General features: G+C 42.2%; 1 protein-coding gene across 1 annotated transcript in view; it reads right to left on the bottom strand.

Moving 5' to 3' along the window:
* The window catches only part of EEF1A2 (eukaryotic translation elongation factor 1 alpha 2), a 72,153-nt gene that overhangs the window by 51,887 nt on the left and 224 nt on the right, over positions 1–20,042 (bottom strand). The window contains exon 2 of the mRNA XM_042463391.1: positions 3,061–3,288. Within this exon, the coding sequence (XP_042319325.1) occupies positions 3,061–3,204 (144 nt within the window). The 5' untranslated portion in view covers positions 3,205–3,288. The remainder of the gene's footprint in view (positions 1–3,060; positions 3,289–20,042) is intronic.

The raw sequence follows: 20,042 nt of genomic DNA, 5'->3' as shown, positions 1-20,042 counted from the left end.
GAAGGAAGGAAGGAAGGAAGGAAGGAAGGAAGGAAGGAAGGAAGGAAGGAAGGAAGAGACCTATATGGCCAGGTTGCTGACTCTTCAAGGCTCTGGCAGGGAAGATGTAGGTGTGGCCATTTTGAAATATTTCTTACTGTTTTCAGTCCATAGGTTAACATCTGAAGCAAGGACATATAGGCGGTTTACAGACCGCCAAATAGTACGTCATCAATACGTACTAGGGTTAGGAAGGGGCGGTGCTTCCGCACCCCCCTAACCCTAGTACGTATTGAATACGTACAAGATGGCGGCGCCCTGTTCATACGGGCGCCGCCATCTTTACGTATCGGACGCTGAGCGTCCGTACTTGTCGCGGGCGTTGTGACGTAGTGAGTGCGCCCCTGGCGCCTCGCTACGTCGCAAACGCGACTTAAAAAGAAGCTCCATTTTGGAGCTTCTTTTTCGGTCCGCGCGGGAGTCGGGCCATGTGAAGGCTCCGGCTCCCCCGCGGACCTACTGGCGGCGGCGGCAGAGCGCCGCAAAGCGGAGGTATGTACCCCGCCATAGATCACAGTGGTTATCTACTTGACTAAGAGAAAAATGCATTATGATTTTGTTTCTAGAAAGAAGTCGCTGTGACATTCCACATGCCCTGATTGCAAAATGTCAGGCTGCTCACTCAGACATCTTGAGCAACTGATCATTCATAGCTTTCCGGAAGCTTTGATATTTTTCACAATTTTTTATATGGAATATCCAGCACCCTCACAAAACCACCATCCCCTGATTTCATAATATGTCATGATGGCTGATGCAGCTTTAAACCAGTTTAAATTTGAAGCACAGATATGCCCAATTTACAGTATTTGATATGGCTAACACAAGCTACAGCAAGTTCCAGCTTGCATGGCACACCCTGTCTCAAAGAACAGACTCATTGATGTGGACCTATTGATATACACCCAAAGGAAACAAATATAATAATGATACTGAAACTGTCACATTATTGTCATTTGCATCTTGCTTACCGCCTTTCCTTTCCCTTCTATTCCTTTATCCAGCCTTCCACAATCTGATGCAGTACTGATATTTTGGACTAAACTTCCCATCTGCCCTAGCTAACATTGCCCATTGTGAAGGGTCATGAAAACTGAACTGCAAATATTTGGATGGCTATCAGTTTTGGGAGAGGCTGTAACTTCATCTGCCATTCATCACACTGCCCATCTGTACTCTTGTTCATCAAATGCATGATCATCTGATTGTTAACCAACAGTGAATAGCCAACTGTTTGTAGACTAACAGATACTAATCCTCAACTCTTAAGGGCATATCCAATGGACTCCCTAGGCTGAAAGGGAAATGTGGCCTGCCACAGAACTACTGCATAGTGCCAAGCAACCACCAGAAAGAGTATTTCTAATAATGAGCATTGGGCTAGTGTGGAATGAGATCAAAATCAACCATGTAGGGTGCCTTTTAGGAAGTGTAAAATGGAGGAAGAAAGGTTTAGGGCAGCAGCTTTTATTCCAACACAACACACCAGCATCCCCAGAAGCTACTTTAGTATTGGAATAGCAGCTAAGAGATTCTGGGAATAGTTAACCAAAGAAGTAATTTTTCCAAGCACTGCAGATAGGACCTTACTTATGAATTGCCTGACTCCAGTGTTCATAACGTACGCATTGCCTTTGTTATATGGACTTAACAAAATTTCCTTGAAGGGGATGGTATAGATGGTTGCCTTATTCATGCTCAGGATTTGACCCATCAACACATGTGGGATTGAGGAATACTCCCTAGATCATGGATGGCCAAAGTGCAGACCTCCATACCTTGCTGCTGCTGTTCTATGCCTTCAAGTTGTGGTTGTGTGCCTACAATGAGTCAAGTGTTTCATCCATCTAGCTCAGTATTGTCTATGCTGACTGACCACAATTCTGAAGGGAGAATTTCCCATCTTCTATCAGATCAGAGATGTTATGGACGGAAACTAGGATATTTTTCATACAAAGCACATTTGTCACACAAAGAGATGAATTTGACCTTATGGTCTTTCCAAACAGTTAATCAGATGTGTCACCAGGTACAGGCTTCAGTTTGGTGAGAATCCAAACTTTATCGAAGGAAGGAAGGAAGGAAGGAAGGAAGGAAGGAAGGAAGGAAGGAGCAAGCCTCTAGTCTTCGTAAGTGCAAAAATATTCTAGGAAGAACAAAACCTGCTGGAAATTGTCAGATTCTTGGTGAATAGAAATAGGGTTTCGTGATATCTTAGATATGATTAGCAAAATTAAAATGTTAAAAAATGGAAAGAAATGTAAAATAAATAATGCAATAAAAAAAGAAATATATTACAGTTTTGCCTAATGCATAATACTGTTTTTGTTGGCACAGAATTGTTTTTCTCTGGGGTTACCAAAAAAGGAGGATGAGGTAGAGGAGGAGAAGATTATTTCAGATTTACATAACCAGGCATCACATTTTTAAAAACACATTTTTTTTCAACAGCTAAGAGGAACACATTACTACAAGCATCAGTTGCAAAAGCAGGGTGGTTTCCCAATTCCAAGATCAAAGGGTCCATTGCTTTGAAACTCAACCCCACTAGCTGTTCTAACACTAGGAGGCTGGTCTTACAATCACACCTAACCCACAGTTAGACTATACAGGTGCTTACACAAACAAAAGATCTGGAACCATAAACAGGAATATTATCACCATAAATACAACACATCACATGCAGGTGTGTCTGACAGATGAGAACAAAGATGAAGAGCTGATTTGAATGTGGCCTATCAGATACTGATTAGGAAAGAAGAAGGAAAAGATGGATGGATGGATGGATGGATGGATGAATGGATGGATGGATGGAGAGAGAGAGAGAGACAGACTAGGGAAAGAATATCATGGAGTCAGAGGGAAAACAAGGGAGATCATCTGCACCAGAGAATTTTCTAGACCTGGGAGGATGCTTACAGAAGGATCAGTGCATTTTCATCTTTCATTTTCCATGCCAGAGAAGAAAAAGAAGGTCAAACCTGAAGGTCAAATTCTTTATGTGTGCATGCACAGGCTTACCTCTGCAGCTTCCTTCTCAAATTTCTCAATGGTCCTTTTGTCAATCCCTCCACACTTGTAGATCAGATGGCCGGTGGTGGTAGATTTTCCAGAGTCCACATGTCCAATGACAACAATGTTGATATGGGTCTTCTCCTTCCCCATGTTTCCTCTCGATCTGGGCTTGTGCTTAGCAGTAGCTAAAGGGATGGAAAACTGAGCAGCAGCAGCTGCGACCGGAGGAGGCTGCTGCAAAGGAGAGGGCAAAAGAGGAGGAGGAGATCAGAGGTGTCGCCAAGAGCAACAAGAACACAACACAACACGCCATCCGCACAACCCAGAGCCCTTCCACCTTCGTGTCCCATAGACACTATATCTGGGTTTCCCTGTAATGCCCTTAAGCCTGGACTTTAGGCATTAGATCTTTCCCTAGATAACAGCAGGTCGAATGTAGGGCAGACAGAAGGATTTTCTGTCTGCAATTGATTTTGTTCATTTATTCTGAACACCGATACAATTGCCCCCTTCATCCAGGAAAAAGTGTTCAAGAACAAATATTCAACACTTTTTAAAAGACAAAACAGAACACACAAACATAAACACAGAACTTAAAAATTACACTATTTTAATCAATTACAAAATTGTATTTTCTCCCAGATGCCTGGGCAAATAGATTTTAAATTGGCACTGAAAAAATACAAGGTTAGTGTCCGAAGTACTTCCCTTAGGAGGATATTCTAAAATCAGGGAGCTGTCATAGAAAAGACCCTATTTTTGTGGATTTTTTAAAACAAATTCTTAGCAAAATAGCCTGACTATCTTAATATCTGGGCAGGTTAATATGGGAGAAGGCCTTCTATGGGCCTCAAGCTGTTTGGGGTTTTAAACAGAAGCAAAGGCACACTGAATTGAGTTTGAGAGCAGATAAGCAGCCATTGCAGCTTTTTGAGAACGAATGTAACATGGCTCCAATCTAAGCAAACCAGCCAGGATGCTACAGGAAAATGTCAGAGCTTCAGAACCATTTTCAAGGGCAAACCTTAACACATTAATCCAAAACACGGAGTCGATGGGAGAAACCTGCCAAGAAAGGAACCTGTATTTCTGAAATTCCTACAATCTGCTTCACAGCTTTCTAATCTCCAACTTGCAGGTGGCTATGTTGACCATCAAGTTGCCAATCAATAATAATAACGATAAATTGCGTCACCTCTTTTCTATCCAAAACTGAAAAACAAAAACCCTATTTTTAGAGCTGGAAACCTTATGATTCATAGGTGTCTTACCTCGCCCAAGTAGTCAGCTGCTCTCTTTACTCTTAAAGGGAGAGGGTGTTTTATAGGATCACACTTTCACCCTAAAAAGCATTTGTGTCTGTCTTTTGAAAAAAATCTCAGGCATTTCATCAAGTCTCCTCCATTCTACTCTATAACAGGCATTATTTTCTAAGCAATAAAAACATAAAGGTTTTCTTTTTCCTTTTCCTATGCAATACTCAAATCTACCTTAGGAATTTCCCAGCAAGCTGGTCTTCAAAAAGGGACAATATGGTGTCCACAAATGGAAAGAGACAGAAATAGCTTCCCATGCTTTTCCCTGAACCAGCTGTGCCTAGGTTCACGGTAGGGGAGGGATTTGGCTCCTGACCCCAAGATATATCATGGGCAGATATAGACATCACATCAAAAGAGGCAAGGCATCTAGTGTACCAGCTATAAAATTCACATAAAGGTGAAGAACCCCGATGTTGCCAACAGCACTCCAAAAATACTGTCATCATATTTATTCCTTTTCATATCATGCAAAGTTACCAAATGCAGGCGGGGAAAAGAAGCCAGCAAATCTGCTTCCAGAAGCCTCTCTAATCTGCATGCAAAGAAATCCCTGCTTCTTTCTGCTGCTCTTTATGAAGGACTTTTATCAGAGGGCTACCTTCAGTATGCCAATGGACATAATTTTATTTCAAAGGTTATTCAGACATTTTGAGGCCAGGGGACTAGAGGGAACCTCTTCCCTTGGGTTTTCATTATCTGCTGGCACCCACATGCCAGAGGTGCCTTCCTGCCCCATCGCCTGGCCCTTCTGCCAGGGGCTATTTTTAAAACCCGAATGACCCAACCTGGACTATTTCTGGACTATTTCTTAGCTGGACGTGTCAATCTCTGGCAGAGGGGAAAGCATGCTTGGTTCAACTTAAATGCAAAAAAGCAAAGCTAGATCGAGGGAGAAGGAAAAGGGGGCGGAACACAGCCTTTTCCCTACCCCGCCCTCGCTCCAGCGCCGCCCACTTTTTCATCGCTTCTCTCCTTTGTATCGTCCCCCCCCAAGCATGATTCGTTGGCACGATCTAGGCAGATTTAACTTAAATACCTAAGTTGGAGACCTCCTAATCGGTCTCCTCGGCAAAAAAAATCAATTTTTTTTGTTTTAATTTGTATTTTTCTCCCCACTTTCGACAGGGGTCCTGTTCGCCCTAACACGGGGGCAGGTGCAGCTGGGGGGGAGCCCAAGTTATACTGTATCCATCATTGATGGCATACCGGAGACAATACTTAATTTCCCAGCCACAACGATCCTTCAATCTCTACCACCGACTGATAATACGTTTTTCAGCACATTCAATTTACTTTATCAACCTTCTCCATATTTGCCCTCCACTTTCCTCCTTCGCGCTTGTGTGTTATTATCCACCAGCGTTACTTCGTCCGATCAACTGCGTTTCCCCCTTTGTCCATCTTTCTCCCCTGGTTCCGCTCCTCTCATACACTCTTATTGCTGCCGCTCCGTCTTTCTTTGCTCCTTCTATTCCCTCTCTTGTTTCCGTCCCATACGTTCTCTCACTCTGTTTTGCCCACGATTCGTCATATGTTCTCAGATACGCTCTCGTCTCCACCTTCTTATCCCTCTTTCAGCGCGTTCCTTTCATGGATGATTAAACTTTTTATATAGTTAACTACGGATTCCAACACACATATACTTTGCCGCCCCCCCGAATCTGTTCCCTTCTTTCTTTTACCTTCTCCTCTGCTCATCCGTATTTTGTATCGCCTCCCCACGACCTTGGATTATCAATTTTCCTCTTTGCAGAATATCCGCACGGTGTTTGCGCTGCAATTGGTGAGGGCTGGCAGAACGACATTCCAATTCTTCCCGTCTCTCCTTCCCCACTTTTATGTATAGATTTTTTATTTTTATGTATTGTTTCTTATATCCCCCTTTTTTGCCCAGATTCAGGGATTGTTAGTAGGGTGTTTCTGTTCCGCTAAATTGACGTAGGCAGGGTATTTTTTTATGGATGTTTAGAGGCCCTGTAACTTGAGCATATATGATTTATTTTGTGCAGGATCCGTTTTTCCTGTTGAACGGAGTTTCTTTCTTCGTTGCTTTGTAGACATCTCAGGTGAGATTATAGCACTGACCATTTCCCTTTACGTGCCATGGGCAACATCCTTGGAATGCTGGGATTTGCATCTGTACAATTTTTCAAACTCTCATGGCAGAAGTTCTGGTGCGCGTCTGCCAAAATACATATTCCGCAGCCACCATAATTTAGTGGGACTTTGGTATCGTGGTTGTGTGGTGTTGGTTCCGGACCCGCCGTGGATACCAAAATCCGTGGATGCTCGGTCCCATTGAATACAATGGCACAGGAGTGGTGCCCCTTATATGAATTGGCAAAATCAGGTTTGCTTTTTGGAATTTATAGTGTTTTTAAATAGTTTTCAAGGCCGTGGATGCTTAACTCCTGGATTACAAATCTGTGGGGATATGGAGGGTCCAACTGGGTACGCATGCCCCATATTTGTCAGGGGCACCACCAATTATCCTTTTATTGTCCGCATTGTTTTCAGTTTGCTTTTCAAACGTCCCGATGTCTCTCTCCGCCGTCCCTCTTTGTCCCGCAGCTTGTTTCCAACTGCCGCAAAGTGAGTTCACTGGTGCAAAAAGGACTCTGCCCTCAATCTACTGGAGGAAGAGAAAGGAGTAGAATCTTGCTGCTTGTCCCATTGTGCTCGGGCAAAAGCACCGCCTGCAGGTCTCCTGGCTGGCTTGTGTGGTTTTATTCCTCATCAATACCTTTTGGCTGTCTGTAAACAGCACTGCCAGATGGAGATGGATCACACGGGGCTATGAAACGGGAGAAGCGGAATATGCTCCCATCATTACAGCACAGTCACATGAAGATTTTCATCACCGACCGTCATGGCTCATGTTCCATTGACTTCTCGCCATAATAACCTGGAACTGTCCCAGTAACTGTCTTTGTTAACAGTGAAGCCGTTGAACGGACAGTTGTGTCAATAGCGCTTCATAAAGGCATAGGAGCTAATAATGATGGCATTTGGCACTATTGGGGAGTTTCTGCCCAGACTGCACTTCAGGCAGAGGCAATTCACTCTCTTGCTAGGATGCGTTTTCGAGTAGATTGCTTTGTTATTGGTGAGGTATAGGGCAGCCTACAGTCGGCTCTCCGGTTTTGCTGGTCTGTTCGAGACCCCCTGCGAAACAGAGACTTGCCAATATTCCAAGCCTCATAGCTGCTTGAATAAGGGGCACATGCCCTCAGGGGGCACAGTGCATTGGAAATAACAGAAGTCGCCCCACCGTGATTTCAAGACCGTGGGACCGTCAAGTCCTGTGAGAATGGAGGAGCGCTGTATTTTAGTTGTAACTGTATAGATGCATGTTGTTAAATACAACTTGTTTAGTTTTGTCTGTTTTGGGACGGACTATGATTTGTTCAGGTATGCTGCAGCAGCGCAAGAGTGACACGTGTGTGCGAAAACATCCAATCACGATATACGACATACAGCAATGCGTCAGGTTTGGTACGCGGACATCGACAATATTTCATGTTTGGTTCTTCATTACAACCGCAATTGTTGCTGTGCCGAACTATAGATGTGCTATAGCGCTCTTGCTTTCCCAGTTATCTCTTCGCATAGCACAACTATTGTGGAATTGGTCCTAGTGTGCGCCTCTCGCGTATAGAAGATTATCGTTAATATGGAGGGTATTGCTGAAGGATTCCTAGTGATGGTTCCCACGGGATCTCTTGAGACCGTTGTCTGCTCCGTCTACTCCCCCACTCTTTTGCAACAAACAAAAAATTATGAAATTAATTATAATTAACAGAATGCAATCGTCTTATACAGTCGCTGCTCCCAGACACAGCAAGGGTGCACTACGTTTTCGAACAAAACTGGTCTGCCTTTTCAAGAAAAGTGGAACACACTTCTGAATTGTTGGCTGTTCATGCATCACTTGAGGCAATGACAACCCCTCAGTTTAGCTGTGCAGTACCTCACGCTCTTTGTTTGCTCTCTCTCTGCTGCTCTCAGCACACACACACCGTTTCCACCGGGCTGAGTTCAATTACGCCAAGAAACTGGTCAGGCCAAAAAAAGAAGCGTTGGCTTTTCCTAGCTTAGCCAGTAATGCCTCTTTACATGGTCTGATATTTCTAGATTTTGGCCTGGACATAAAGAGCAGTCCCATGATTGTGAAGGCGCACAAAGGATGGTTTGTTACAAAGGAAGAAGGAAAGATAAGTCCTTCCCAACTTGTGCTATCGCTCTGTTCTCAAGCTAAAATCCTCTTCCCATTATCTTTTATTCCTTTTAAAAAATTCCTGGTTTAGGAACGACCCTTTGAAATCTTTGAGGAGACAGCAGCGCCCTCCCGTTTCCTTACCAATGCAACTGATGTGAAAGGTCGTACTCTCTTCTACAACCCCAGCATTTTAGCAAATGGAGTCTGGAAGCACCGTCATTGGCGTAGTATTGCAAGTTCACATCCTTGCTGCAGTAGTCTGCTGTGCCAGTGAAGGTGGTGACAAAAGGGCTCCTCTGGCTGATTTAAAGTAAGTAGCAGTATCCGTTTTTAGAAGGATCAGAATCTCACCTGGCTTTCTTTTGCTGGTACGCATCCGAAGGCAACATATTTGATCAGATCATTGTTGGAAAACCTGGCCCGCCTTTCCTCTGACTGCATTTACCTTTCAAACTCCGCCTGTTAGTGTTATTTTTGTTGAAATTCATAGCAAGATATATATGAAGTATGTAGGATGAAAAAAGTCTCTTGTAACTCAGTGCTGAATTTTTTCTCGTATTATGTTTAATATGCCTGTTCATTTAGATATATTTAATACTTTTCAAAATTCCCCGTTTAATTTATTTTTTTTGAAATCCCGTAGCGTGTCATGATGGAGGAGACAAGCCTGAATACTAATGACAAAAAGGTCTCTTTGCATCAGTGCTGATATGACTCTTCTACTATTTGTAATAGTTCTGCCCATTCATTTAGGTGTTTTGATACATCAAAATTCAACCTTTAATTTTGAGTGTTAAAATATCTAGCTATCATGATGGTGAGACAACCTAAATAATAGAACAAAAAAGACTATGCAATCAGTGATGAACCATTTATAGTACTATTTTAACAGTCCTATTAATTAGGTGGGTAGTAAATACTCATTTTGCAATCTGGAGAAGATAGGGAGTGCCAACAGCAGGTGTAAAACCCTTATAAAGTTACCCCCATCCATAAAATACTAATTTGAAGCATTTAAAAATTTAAAAGGGATGCTCAACCTGAACTACCTAAAACGCCTTATTCTGAAAAGACCAGTAAGAGCCAAAGTCTTTAAAATGTTCCAATATCTTTTTCAGTGCCCCCAAAAAGGAAGCCTCAGGATCTGCACATGATTCATGAGCAAGCTCCAGAGCCTTTTTAGGCTTGCTAGCATATTCACAGATCAGAACTCTAGATAACACAATAAGTAGAGTAACTGGACAATAGGCATCACTTTTCTATATAGAAATGATGTCATTGTTAAACAAAGAGGAGAGCTGGGTTACTAGGCATGTATCTAAGCAAGCAAGGTAAACACAGCAAGGAAGCCACAAAGGCAAGGTTGTCAGAAAAGAAAAGAAAAACACAGAGGAGATGAATAATAAAAAAATAGAGTGTATGATATTATTTCCCAAGTTCACAAGAGGCAAAAGAGAATCAACAAAGCAAGTCCGCATTATGACAATTACTTCAAGGCTAAGGCATGGATCAAAACAGTCTGGGGACCAACAGCATTTGCAATTTCACGCAAAGAATCTTTCTTTGGAAATATATCAATTATCTTTTAGGAGCAGCAGCAAAGGTGGCATACCAAATTTACTGTGTTTCCTCTCTTAGTTCTTATAAAGAAGTCAGGCTGTGGGGGTATGATCAGTAACGACAGGATTATGAAATGCCATTTCTATTTTCTATGCACAGAGACTTCTGCCAGGGCCCCTTGGCGCGTAATGAGCAATTACAAGGCAAGCAAAGAAATCAGAAGGGTTGCTACACATTTCATAAATGTATTTTTTCTCAGTTGTTAACCAAAATGGAGACTGTAGTCAAAAAATCAGAAGACTTAGAAAGGGAGACATAGGAACTGGTAAGATCCTCAAAGTAAAGATGTATTAATAAAGTCAAATCAGAATCAGTCCAACCAATAATTTCCATTTCTATTGTATGGGTGTGAAAGCTGGGACAGTGAAGAAAGCTGATGGAGAAAATCAACTCATATGAAAATGTGATACTGGAGGAGAGGTTCTCAGATAGCCATGGACTGCCAAAAAGCACCAAATGAATGGACCAGAGCAACTCAAGCTAAACTCTCACAAGTAACCAAAGACAACTAAACTGTGGCTGTCAGCTTTGGACATATCATAAGAAGACATAACACACTGAAAAAAAACAGTAATTGACTGGGAAAAAGTGGAAGGCAGTAGGAAAAGAGAAAGACCACACCAGTGTGGATTGATACAAGCAAGGAGCCATGGCTGTCTGTTTGCAGACCAAAGGTCTCCCATTAACAGGAAAACCAAATGTCAAAGTTGCCTGGTGACAAATAAGATACATCTTATGTGGCCTGCATATTCTGTTAACGCATAAATAAAATTGGTCACCAAGAAAGGGAAGGTTCTGTGACCCATTTATCTTAATTTATGTCTGAACCATATTTTACCTTCTATTTCAATCATGCTGTGCCCTTTATCTCTAAAAGGCACCCATCCACTTCCCTGGCCCTGGGATTGCAAGAATCATGGCTGCCCACATTTTTCCATGCCTATCTTAGCACCTGAAGGACAGAAACTTTCTATATTTCCCAAAGAAAACTCAGCTTCCTAAATGTGAAATATGCTTCCAATTCCATTCCAATCACAGAGATCACAAGCTTGGTTATGGTATCTATGGATGAGGAAAGGGATGTTTCAGAGGTTAGTAGAGGTTTGAGAACATGGCTCCAACATACCAAAGGAATGGAAAGAAGCACCAATCTTCCGGCCATCAGCCGGTGATCAATGGGCCAAAGGAAGTTGACTCTCTGATCTCGAAAATATATTTGGGCAAAAGACAATCACATGACGCCATCCATCAGTTGATGAAGGCTAGCTACAACAAACTTTGGCTTTTCTCCAGCTGCCAGAAAGAATATTCCACTGTACCAATCCAGTTGCCCTGGGACTGGAGAAGCAAAAGAAGCTGTCTATACATAAGACTAAGAAACTACCAAACTGTGTGTTATGTTTGAGAACCAGAATAGAAGGCTAAGGGTGCTACTACTACAAGCTTCTTGTTGTTGTTGTGTACCTTCAAGTAATTCCTGATTAAAGCAACCTAAAGAAAAACCTATCATGAGTTTTATGGAAAAGATTTGTGTCAGAGGCGTTGTTGCCATGGCTGTCCCTGAGGCTGAGAGATGTGACTTGGCCAAGGTCACCCATTGGGTTTCATGCACTAACTCCACTACCACAACCTATTCTGGTAAATGGAATTTGATTGAAAGGCCACTTATAAATAAATAAACCCATTTACAATCATAAGTTCATTTGATCCCGCACGCAATTTACAATTTATACTGGGATTGCTGCTTACATACCCCTAGAAGGAAGGTCAAAGTGGTGTTCACAAGCTTTGGGTGGTCTAAGTTTTCTAAATTTTTATTTGAAGAGTTAAACAGGATCTCCCACGATAAGGCTGCAATAAGTTGGAAAGAGACTGAAGCACACAACTGAATGATTCTCAAACTTGCATTACAAGCTTCCATGTTCAGGACCTCCAAATATCATTCAACCATAGGATTATATCCCACCTTTCTCCCGAGGTCTCAATGTGGCACTGAGGCAAAACAAATCACAATGTCATTGCCAACTCTTGGTAAGAACCAAAAAAGGCATTCGAAGAGTCATACCAAGGCTAGCCGCCCAAAATGGTCCTCTCTAGGCATGCTAGACTACAACTTCTGTAACCCTAACATTACCAAAGGCCATGCTGGATAGGGATGGAAAAAGACTATAAGCCAATAACTCAGGGAGGGTACCATGTCAGGGAATATGAACTGATCTGTCATTTCTTGTAAGAATCTCAGCCGCAAAGTGTCAGACCCAAGGCTCGACTGAAAACAGAAGTGCCCACTACCAAAACCTGAGATACATCAGATTAGTTATTATTAGACATAGCACCTTAAAATGCATGGAGTTTGTGTGAGTATAAAAAGTTAGTCTCTGTCCCAAGAAGCCACAAAATAAACTTTACATGTGCAACAAGCAAGCTGTCAGGTCTCTCTAGAACACCTAAAGAAAGAGATTCTAACCTCAACAAGGAGGAACTTCCATGAAAGTAAGGGCTGTTCGACAGTGGAACAAACTCCCTCGTAGTTAGTGAGTCTCCCCCTTGGAGGTTTCAAACGAGGCTGGATGCCATCGTGGGGATGCTTTATTTTGGATTTCCTGCAGGGGCAGGGGTTGGACTGGATGGCCCTTGTGATCTCTTCCAACTCTATGATTCTATGACCTTTATTAGGCTGGATGTTGAAGCAAAATAAAGGGGGAGGAAGAAAAGCTGGTCATGACTCAACAGCCACAAAATGTCCTCATTGCAGAGTAGCTTTCATTTCCCTTTATAATTACTGAACAAGAGGATTTCTATGGATCAGCCCAATGTCCAAGAATGATTTAAGGAAGAGGAGGAAGGAAGGAAGAGGAAGGAAGGAAGGAGAGGAAGGAGGAAGGAAGAAGGAAGCCTATATGGCAGGGTGCTGATCTTCAAGGCCTGGCAGGGAAGAGGTAGTGTGGCCATTTTGAAATATTCTTACGTTTCAGTCCATAGGTTAACATCTGAAGCAAGGACATATAGGCGGTTTACAGACCGCCAATAGTACGTCATCAATAGTACTAGGTTAGGAAGGGGCGGTGCTTCCACAACACCCAACCCTAGTACTATTGAATACGTACAAGAGGGCGGCGCCCTGTCATACGTGGTGCCGCCATCTTTACGTATCGGACGCTGAGCGTCCGTACTTGTCGCGGGCTTGTGAACGTAGTGAGTGCGCCCCTGCGCCTCGCTACGTCGCAAACCGACTTAAAAAGAAGCTCCATTTTGGAGCTTCTTTTTTCGGTCCGAGCGGGAGTCGGTCGCGTGTGAAGGCTCCGGCTCCCCCCGCGGACCTACGGGCGGCGCGGCAGCGCACCGCAAAGCGAGGTATGTACCCCGACTAGTCACAGTGTTATCTACTTGACTAAGAGAAAATGCATTATGATTTTGTTTCTAGAAAGAAGTCCCTGTGACATTCCCATGCCCTGATGCAAAATGTCAGGCGCTGTACTCAGACATCTTGAGCAACTGATCATCATAGCTTCCGGAAGCTTTGATATTTTTCACAATTTTTATATGTGAATATCCAAGCCCCCTCACAAAACCATCCCCTGATTCATAATATGTCATGATGGCTGATGCAGCTTTAAACCAGTTTAAATGTTGAAGCACGAAGATGCCCAATTTACAGTATTGATATGGCTAACACAAAGCGACAGCAGTTCCAGCTGCATGGCACACCCGTCTAAAAGAACAGACTCATTGAATGTGGACCTATTGATATCAACACCCAAAGGAAACAATATAATAATGATACTGAAAGGTCACCTTATTGTATGCAGATGTTTTGTTTGCATTTGCATCTTGCTTGACCGCCTTTCCTTTCCCTTCGATTCCTTTATCCAGCCTTCCCAATCTGATGCAGGTACTCATATTTGTGGACTAAACTTCCCTCTGCCCTAGCTAACCTTGCCCATTGTGAAGGGTCATGGAAAACTGAAGGCAAAATTTGGATGGCTATCAGTTTTGGGAGAGGCTTAACTTCATCTGCCTTCATCACACTGCCCATCTGTACTTGTTCATCAATGCATGGATCATCTGATTGTTAACCAACAGTGATAGCCAACTGGTTTGTAGACTAACAGATACTAATCCTCAACTCTTAAGGGCTATCCCAATGGACTCCCTAGCGGAAGGGAATGTGTCCTGCCACAGACTACGTGCATAGTGCCAAGCAACCACCAGAAAGTATTTCTATATCGGAGCTTGGGCTAGTGGTGGATGAGATCAAAATCAACCATGTAGGGTTGCCTTTTTAGGAAGTGTAAAAGGAGGAAGAAAGGTTTAGGGCAGCAGCTTTTATTCCAACACAACACCAGCCTCCCCCAGAAGCTACTTTAGTATTGGAATAGCCTAGAGATTCTGGGAAGAGTTAACCAAAGAAGTAATTTTTCCAGCACTGCAGATAGGGACCTTACTTATGAATTGCCTGACTCCAGTGTTTCATAATGTACGCATTGCCTTTGTTATATGGACTTAACAAAATTTCCTTGAAGGGGTGGTATAGATGGTTTGCCTTATTCATGCTCAGGATTTGACCCTCAACCCATGTGGGATTGAGGAATACTCCCTGATCATGGATGGCCAAGTGCAGACCTCCAACCTTTGCTGCTGCTGTGTTCTATGCCTTCAAGTTTGGTTGTGTGCCTTACAATGAGTCAAGTGTTTCTCCATCTAGCTGCAGTATTGTCTTGCTGACTGGACCACAATTCTGAGGGAGAATTTCCCATCTTCCTACAGATCAGAGATGTTAGGGACGGAAACTAGGATATTTTTCATACCAAAGCACATTGTGTCACACAAAGAGATGAATCTGGACCTTATGGTCTTTTCCAAACAGTTAATCAGATGTGTCACCAGGTACAGGCTTCAGTTTGGTGAGATCCCAACTTTATCGAAGGAAGGAAGGAAGGAAGGAAGGAAGGAAGGAAGGAAGGAAGGAAGGAGCAAGCCTCTAGTCTTCGTAGGTGCAAAAATAATCTAGAAGACAAAACCTGCTGGAAATTGTCAGATTCTGGTGAATAGATAGGGTGTTCGTGATATCTTAGATTGCTATTGCAAAATTTAAAATGTTAAAAAATGGAAAGAATGTAAAATAAATAATGCAATATAAAAAGGAAATTATATTACGTTTTGCCTAATGCTAATACTGTTTTTGTTGGCACAGAATTGTTTTTTCTCTGGGGTTTACCAAAAAAGGAGGATGAGGTAGAGGAGGAGAAGATTATTTCAGATTTACTACCAGGCATCACATTTAAAACAACATTTTTTTCAACAGCTAAAGGGAACACATTACTACAAGCATCAGTTGCAAAAGCAGGGTGGTTTCCCAATTCCAAATCAAAGTCCATTGCTTTGAAACTCAACCCCACTAGCTGTTCTAACACTAGGAGGCTGTCTTACAATCACACCTAACCCACAGTTAGACTATACAGGTGCTTACACAAACAAAAGATCTGAACCATAAACAGGAATATATCACCATAATACAACACATCACATGCGGTGGGTCTGACAGATCAGAACAAAGATGAAAGAGCTGATTGAATGTGCCTATCAGATACTGATTAGGAAGAAAGAAGGAAAAGAGTGAGTTGGATGGGATGGATGGGTGGATGGATGGATGGATGGATGGAGAGAGAGGAGACAGACTAGGGAAAGAATATCATGGAGTCAGAGGGAAAACAAGGGAGATTCATCGGCACCAGAGAATTTTCTAGACCTGGGAGATGCTTACAGAAGGTTCAGTTGCATTTTCATCTTTCATTTTCATGCCAGAGAAGAAAAGAAGGTCAAAACCTGAAGGTCAAACTTTTATGGTTGCATGCACAGGCTTACCTGCAGCTTCCTCTCAAATTTCTCAATGGTCCTTTTGTCAATCCCTCCACACTTGTAGATCAGATGGCCGGTGGTGGTAGATTTTCCAGAGTCCACATGTCCAATGACAACAATGTTGATATGGGTCTTCTCTCTTCCCCATGTTTCCTCTCGATCTGGGCTTGTGCTTAGCATAGCTAAAAGGATGGAAAACTGAGCAGCAGCAGCTGCGACCGGAGGAGGCTGCTGCAAAGGAGAGGGCAAAAGAGGAGGAGGAGATCAAGTGTCGCCAAGACAACAAGAACACAACACAACCGCCATCCGCACAAACCCGAGCCCTTCCACCTTCGTGTCCCATAGACACTATATCTGGGTTTCCCTGTAATGCCCTAAGCCTGGACTTTAGGCATTAGATCTTCCCTAATAACAGCAGGTCGAATGTAGGGCAGACAGAAGGATTTTTGTCTGCAATTGATTTTGTTCATTTATTCTGAACACCGATACAATTGCCCCCTTCATCCAGGAAAAAGTGTTCAAGAACAACATATCAACACTTTTTAAAAGACAAAACAGAACCACCAAACATAAACACAAACTTAAAAATTACACTATTTAATCATTACAAAATTGTATTTTCCCCCAGATGCCTGGGCAATAGATTTAAATTGGCACTGAAAAAAACAAGTTAGTGTCCAAAGTACTTCCCTTAGGAGGTTTATAACAAAATCAGGGAGCTGTCATAGAAAAGACCCTATTTTTGTGATTTTTAAAACTAATTCTTAGCAAAATAGCCTGACTATCTTAATATCTGGGCAGGTTAATATGGGAGAAGGCTTCTATGGGCCTCAAGCTGTGGGGTTAAACAGAAGCAAAGGCACACTGAATTGAGTTTGAGAGCGATAAGCAGGCCATTGCAGCTTTTTGAGAACGAATGTAACATGGCTCCAATCTAAGCAAACCAGCCAGGATGCTACAGGAAAATTCGGAGCTTCAGAACATTTTCAAGGGCAAACCTAACACATTAATCCAAAACAGGAGTCGATGAGAAACCTGCCAAGAAGGAACCGTATTTCTGAAATTCCTAAAATCTGCTTCACAGCTTTCTAATCTCCACCTTGCAGGTGGCTATGTTGACCATCAAGTTGCCAATCAATAATAATAACGATAATTTGCGTCACCTCCTCTTTTCTATCCAAAACTGAAAAACAAAACCACCCTATTTTTAGAGCTGAAAACCTTATGATCATAGGTGTCTTACCTCACCCAAGTAGTCAGCTGCTCTCTTTACTCTTAAAGGGAGAGGGTGTTTTATAGGATCACACTTTCACCCTAAAAAGCATTTGTGTCTGGTCTTTTGAAAAAAATCTCAGGCATTTCATCAAGTCTCCTCCATTCTACTCTATAACAGGCATTATTTTCTAAGCAATAAAAACATAAAGGTTTCTTTTCCTTTTCCTTCCTATGCAATACTCAAATCTACTTAGGAATTTCCCAGCAGCGGGTCTCAAAAAGGGACAATATGGTGTCCACAAATGGAAAGAGACAGAAATAGCTCCCATGCTTTTCCCTGAACCAGCTGTGCCTAGGTTCACCGTAGGGGAGGGATTGGGTCCTGACCCCAAGATAATCATGGGCAATATAGACATCACATCAAAAGAGGCAAGGCATATAGTGTACCAGCTATAAATCTTCTTTTATAAAATTACACTGCCGTATTACACCAAAGAGGGAACTGGTCATGATAAAAAACTCCATTTTGTGATTCTGTTCTAAAGATGTTCCTAAGTGTGGTTTATGTGGTGAATGATGCTAGATGATAGAGAGATAGAAACATTATATAGTGGTAAACTAATACTGTAGTATAGGTGTAAATCAGACAGATAGACAGATGCAAACTAGCGACAGTGGTAAACCAATATAGTGTAAAATAGATAGATAGATAGATAGATAGATAGATAGATAGATAACCGATAGATAGTATAGATATGATGATAGATGATAGATAGATAGATAGATCGATCGATGCAATTAATATCGTGTAAATCATTGATGATTAAAACCAATAGATAATGATGATGCAAACTAATGTGGTAAAAGCAAATACAGTGGACCCTTGTTATACACTGAGGTTTGGTTCCAAGATCCCATGTGATAACAAAATCCGTGTATGCTCAAGTCCATAAATATAAACATGGCAAAATGGTGCCCTTAAAAAAATGGAAAACAAAAACTTTGATATTTGAAATTTATACTTTTTTTGAACATTTTCAAACCAGTGGATGCTTGAATCCAGTATAAAAAAATCATGAATAAGAAGGGCCAACTGTAAGTAGAGTAAAACCAATGGATCACCAAAATCTTGGTCTTGCTTTACTTTAAGAACGCAAAACTGCTCCTCTCCTTCGGAAGCTAGGGCACATGAACCCACATAAAGGTGAAGACCCCGATGTTGCCAACAGCACTCCAAAAATACTGTCATCATATTTATTCCTTTTCATAGCGCAAGTTACCAAATGTCAGGCGGGGAAAAGAAGCAGCAAATCTGCTTCCAGAAGCCTCTCAATCGGCATGCAAAGAAATCCCTGCTCTTCTCTGCTCTTATGAAGGACTTTTATCAGAGGTCTACCTCAGTATGCCAATGGACATAATTTTATTTCAAAGGTTATTCAGACATTTTGAGGCCAGGGGACTAGAGGGAACCTCTCCCTTGGGTTTTCATTATCTGCTGGCACCCACATGCCAGAGGTGCCCAGTGCCAAAGGCACCCTCCCTTCCTGCCCCATCGCCTGGCCCTTCTGCCAGGGGCTATTTTTAAACCCGAAGGACCCAACCTGGACATTTCTGGACTATTTCTTAGCTGGGCGTGTAATCTCTGGCAGAGGGGAAAGCATGCTTGGTCCAACTTAAATGCAAAAAAGCAAAGCTGATCCTATTATTATTATTATTTATTATTAGTATTATTAATTATTATTATATTAATAATAGTTTAATATTTAATTATTATTATATATTATTATTATTATTATGAAAACACAACTTTCATTCTGATGCCAACCAGAATCACACACAAATGCAAAATCAAAGTTGAAATGGTTTGGTAAATAAATAAATATATCCACACCAAAAAAAAAACCTAAATAATAAACAACTCAATAATCAGTTTGGGTCGATTTGGTTTTGGAATCTACCCATTATATATTTATTTGGGTTTTTGTGGGTATATTTGTTTGTTTGTTTGTTTGTTTGTAAGATTTCTATCTGGCCCTTCTCCCCAATGAGTTCCCTAATGGGAGTGAAAAGAGGGGGAAGGATAGAATAAGGTCAAATGGACCAGACTGCATAGAGAGAAAAATCTTTGCTTCAAAAGCAAAGATGATGTGTGTATGGGGGGGGGAGGGGGGTCTATTATGCAAATGCAAATGTAGACTTCTATTTTTATTTTTGGAGAGCCAAGCAACCTGGCCACAGATACCCACAGCCACACACCACACCATGGCCTGAAAGAGGACTGACCCAGACCCCCAAAAAGGTCGCTGATGAGAGTCTGGACCATGCAAAGGCTTAACAGCATCAACCTGGCTTGTGACTCTTCTCCCTTTCACCCCACAACCACAATAAACACCTGCGCAACTTGGTGTGGTGATTATAGATCAAGGACTTTTGGGGGGGAGGTTGCAAGGGGGTTCTATTCTTTCTTTCTCATGTAAAACAAATGAGTCTATTCTTCCTGAAGGTCTTATTTGCAGAAATACTGGGGGGTGCATCTTTGGGGGGGGGGGGTTGAAGCATTGCAACTGTGGCCTGAGAGGCTCCCCCCTCTTTATCCCTTGGTGATGCATTTTGGTTTTTGCATTTTGCATTCCATTGCAAAAAAAATTGCTTTTTGCAAAATGCAAAAACCAAAATGCATCACCAAGGGATAAAGAGGGGGGAGCCTCTCAGGCACAGTTGCAATGCTTCCAAACCCATTTTTGGAAAAAGTGATG

The sequence above is a fragment of the Sceloporus undulatus genome, chromosome 4 (assembly GCF_019175285.1).
Source record: "Sceloporus undulatus isolate JIND9_A2432 ecotype Alabama chromosome 4, SceUnd_v1.1, whole genome shotgun sequence".
NCBI lineage: Eukaryota > Metazoa > Chordata > Lepidosauria > Squamata > Phrynosomatidae > Sceloporus > Sceloporus undulatus.
This window is presented reverse-complemented; position numbering and strand designations above follow the sequence as displayed.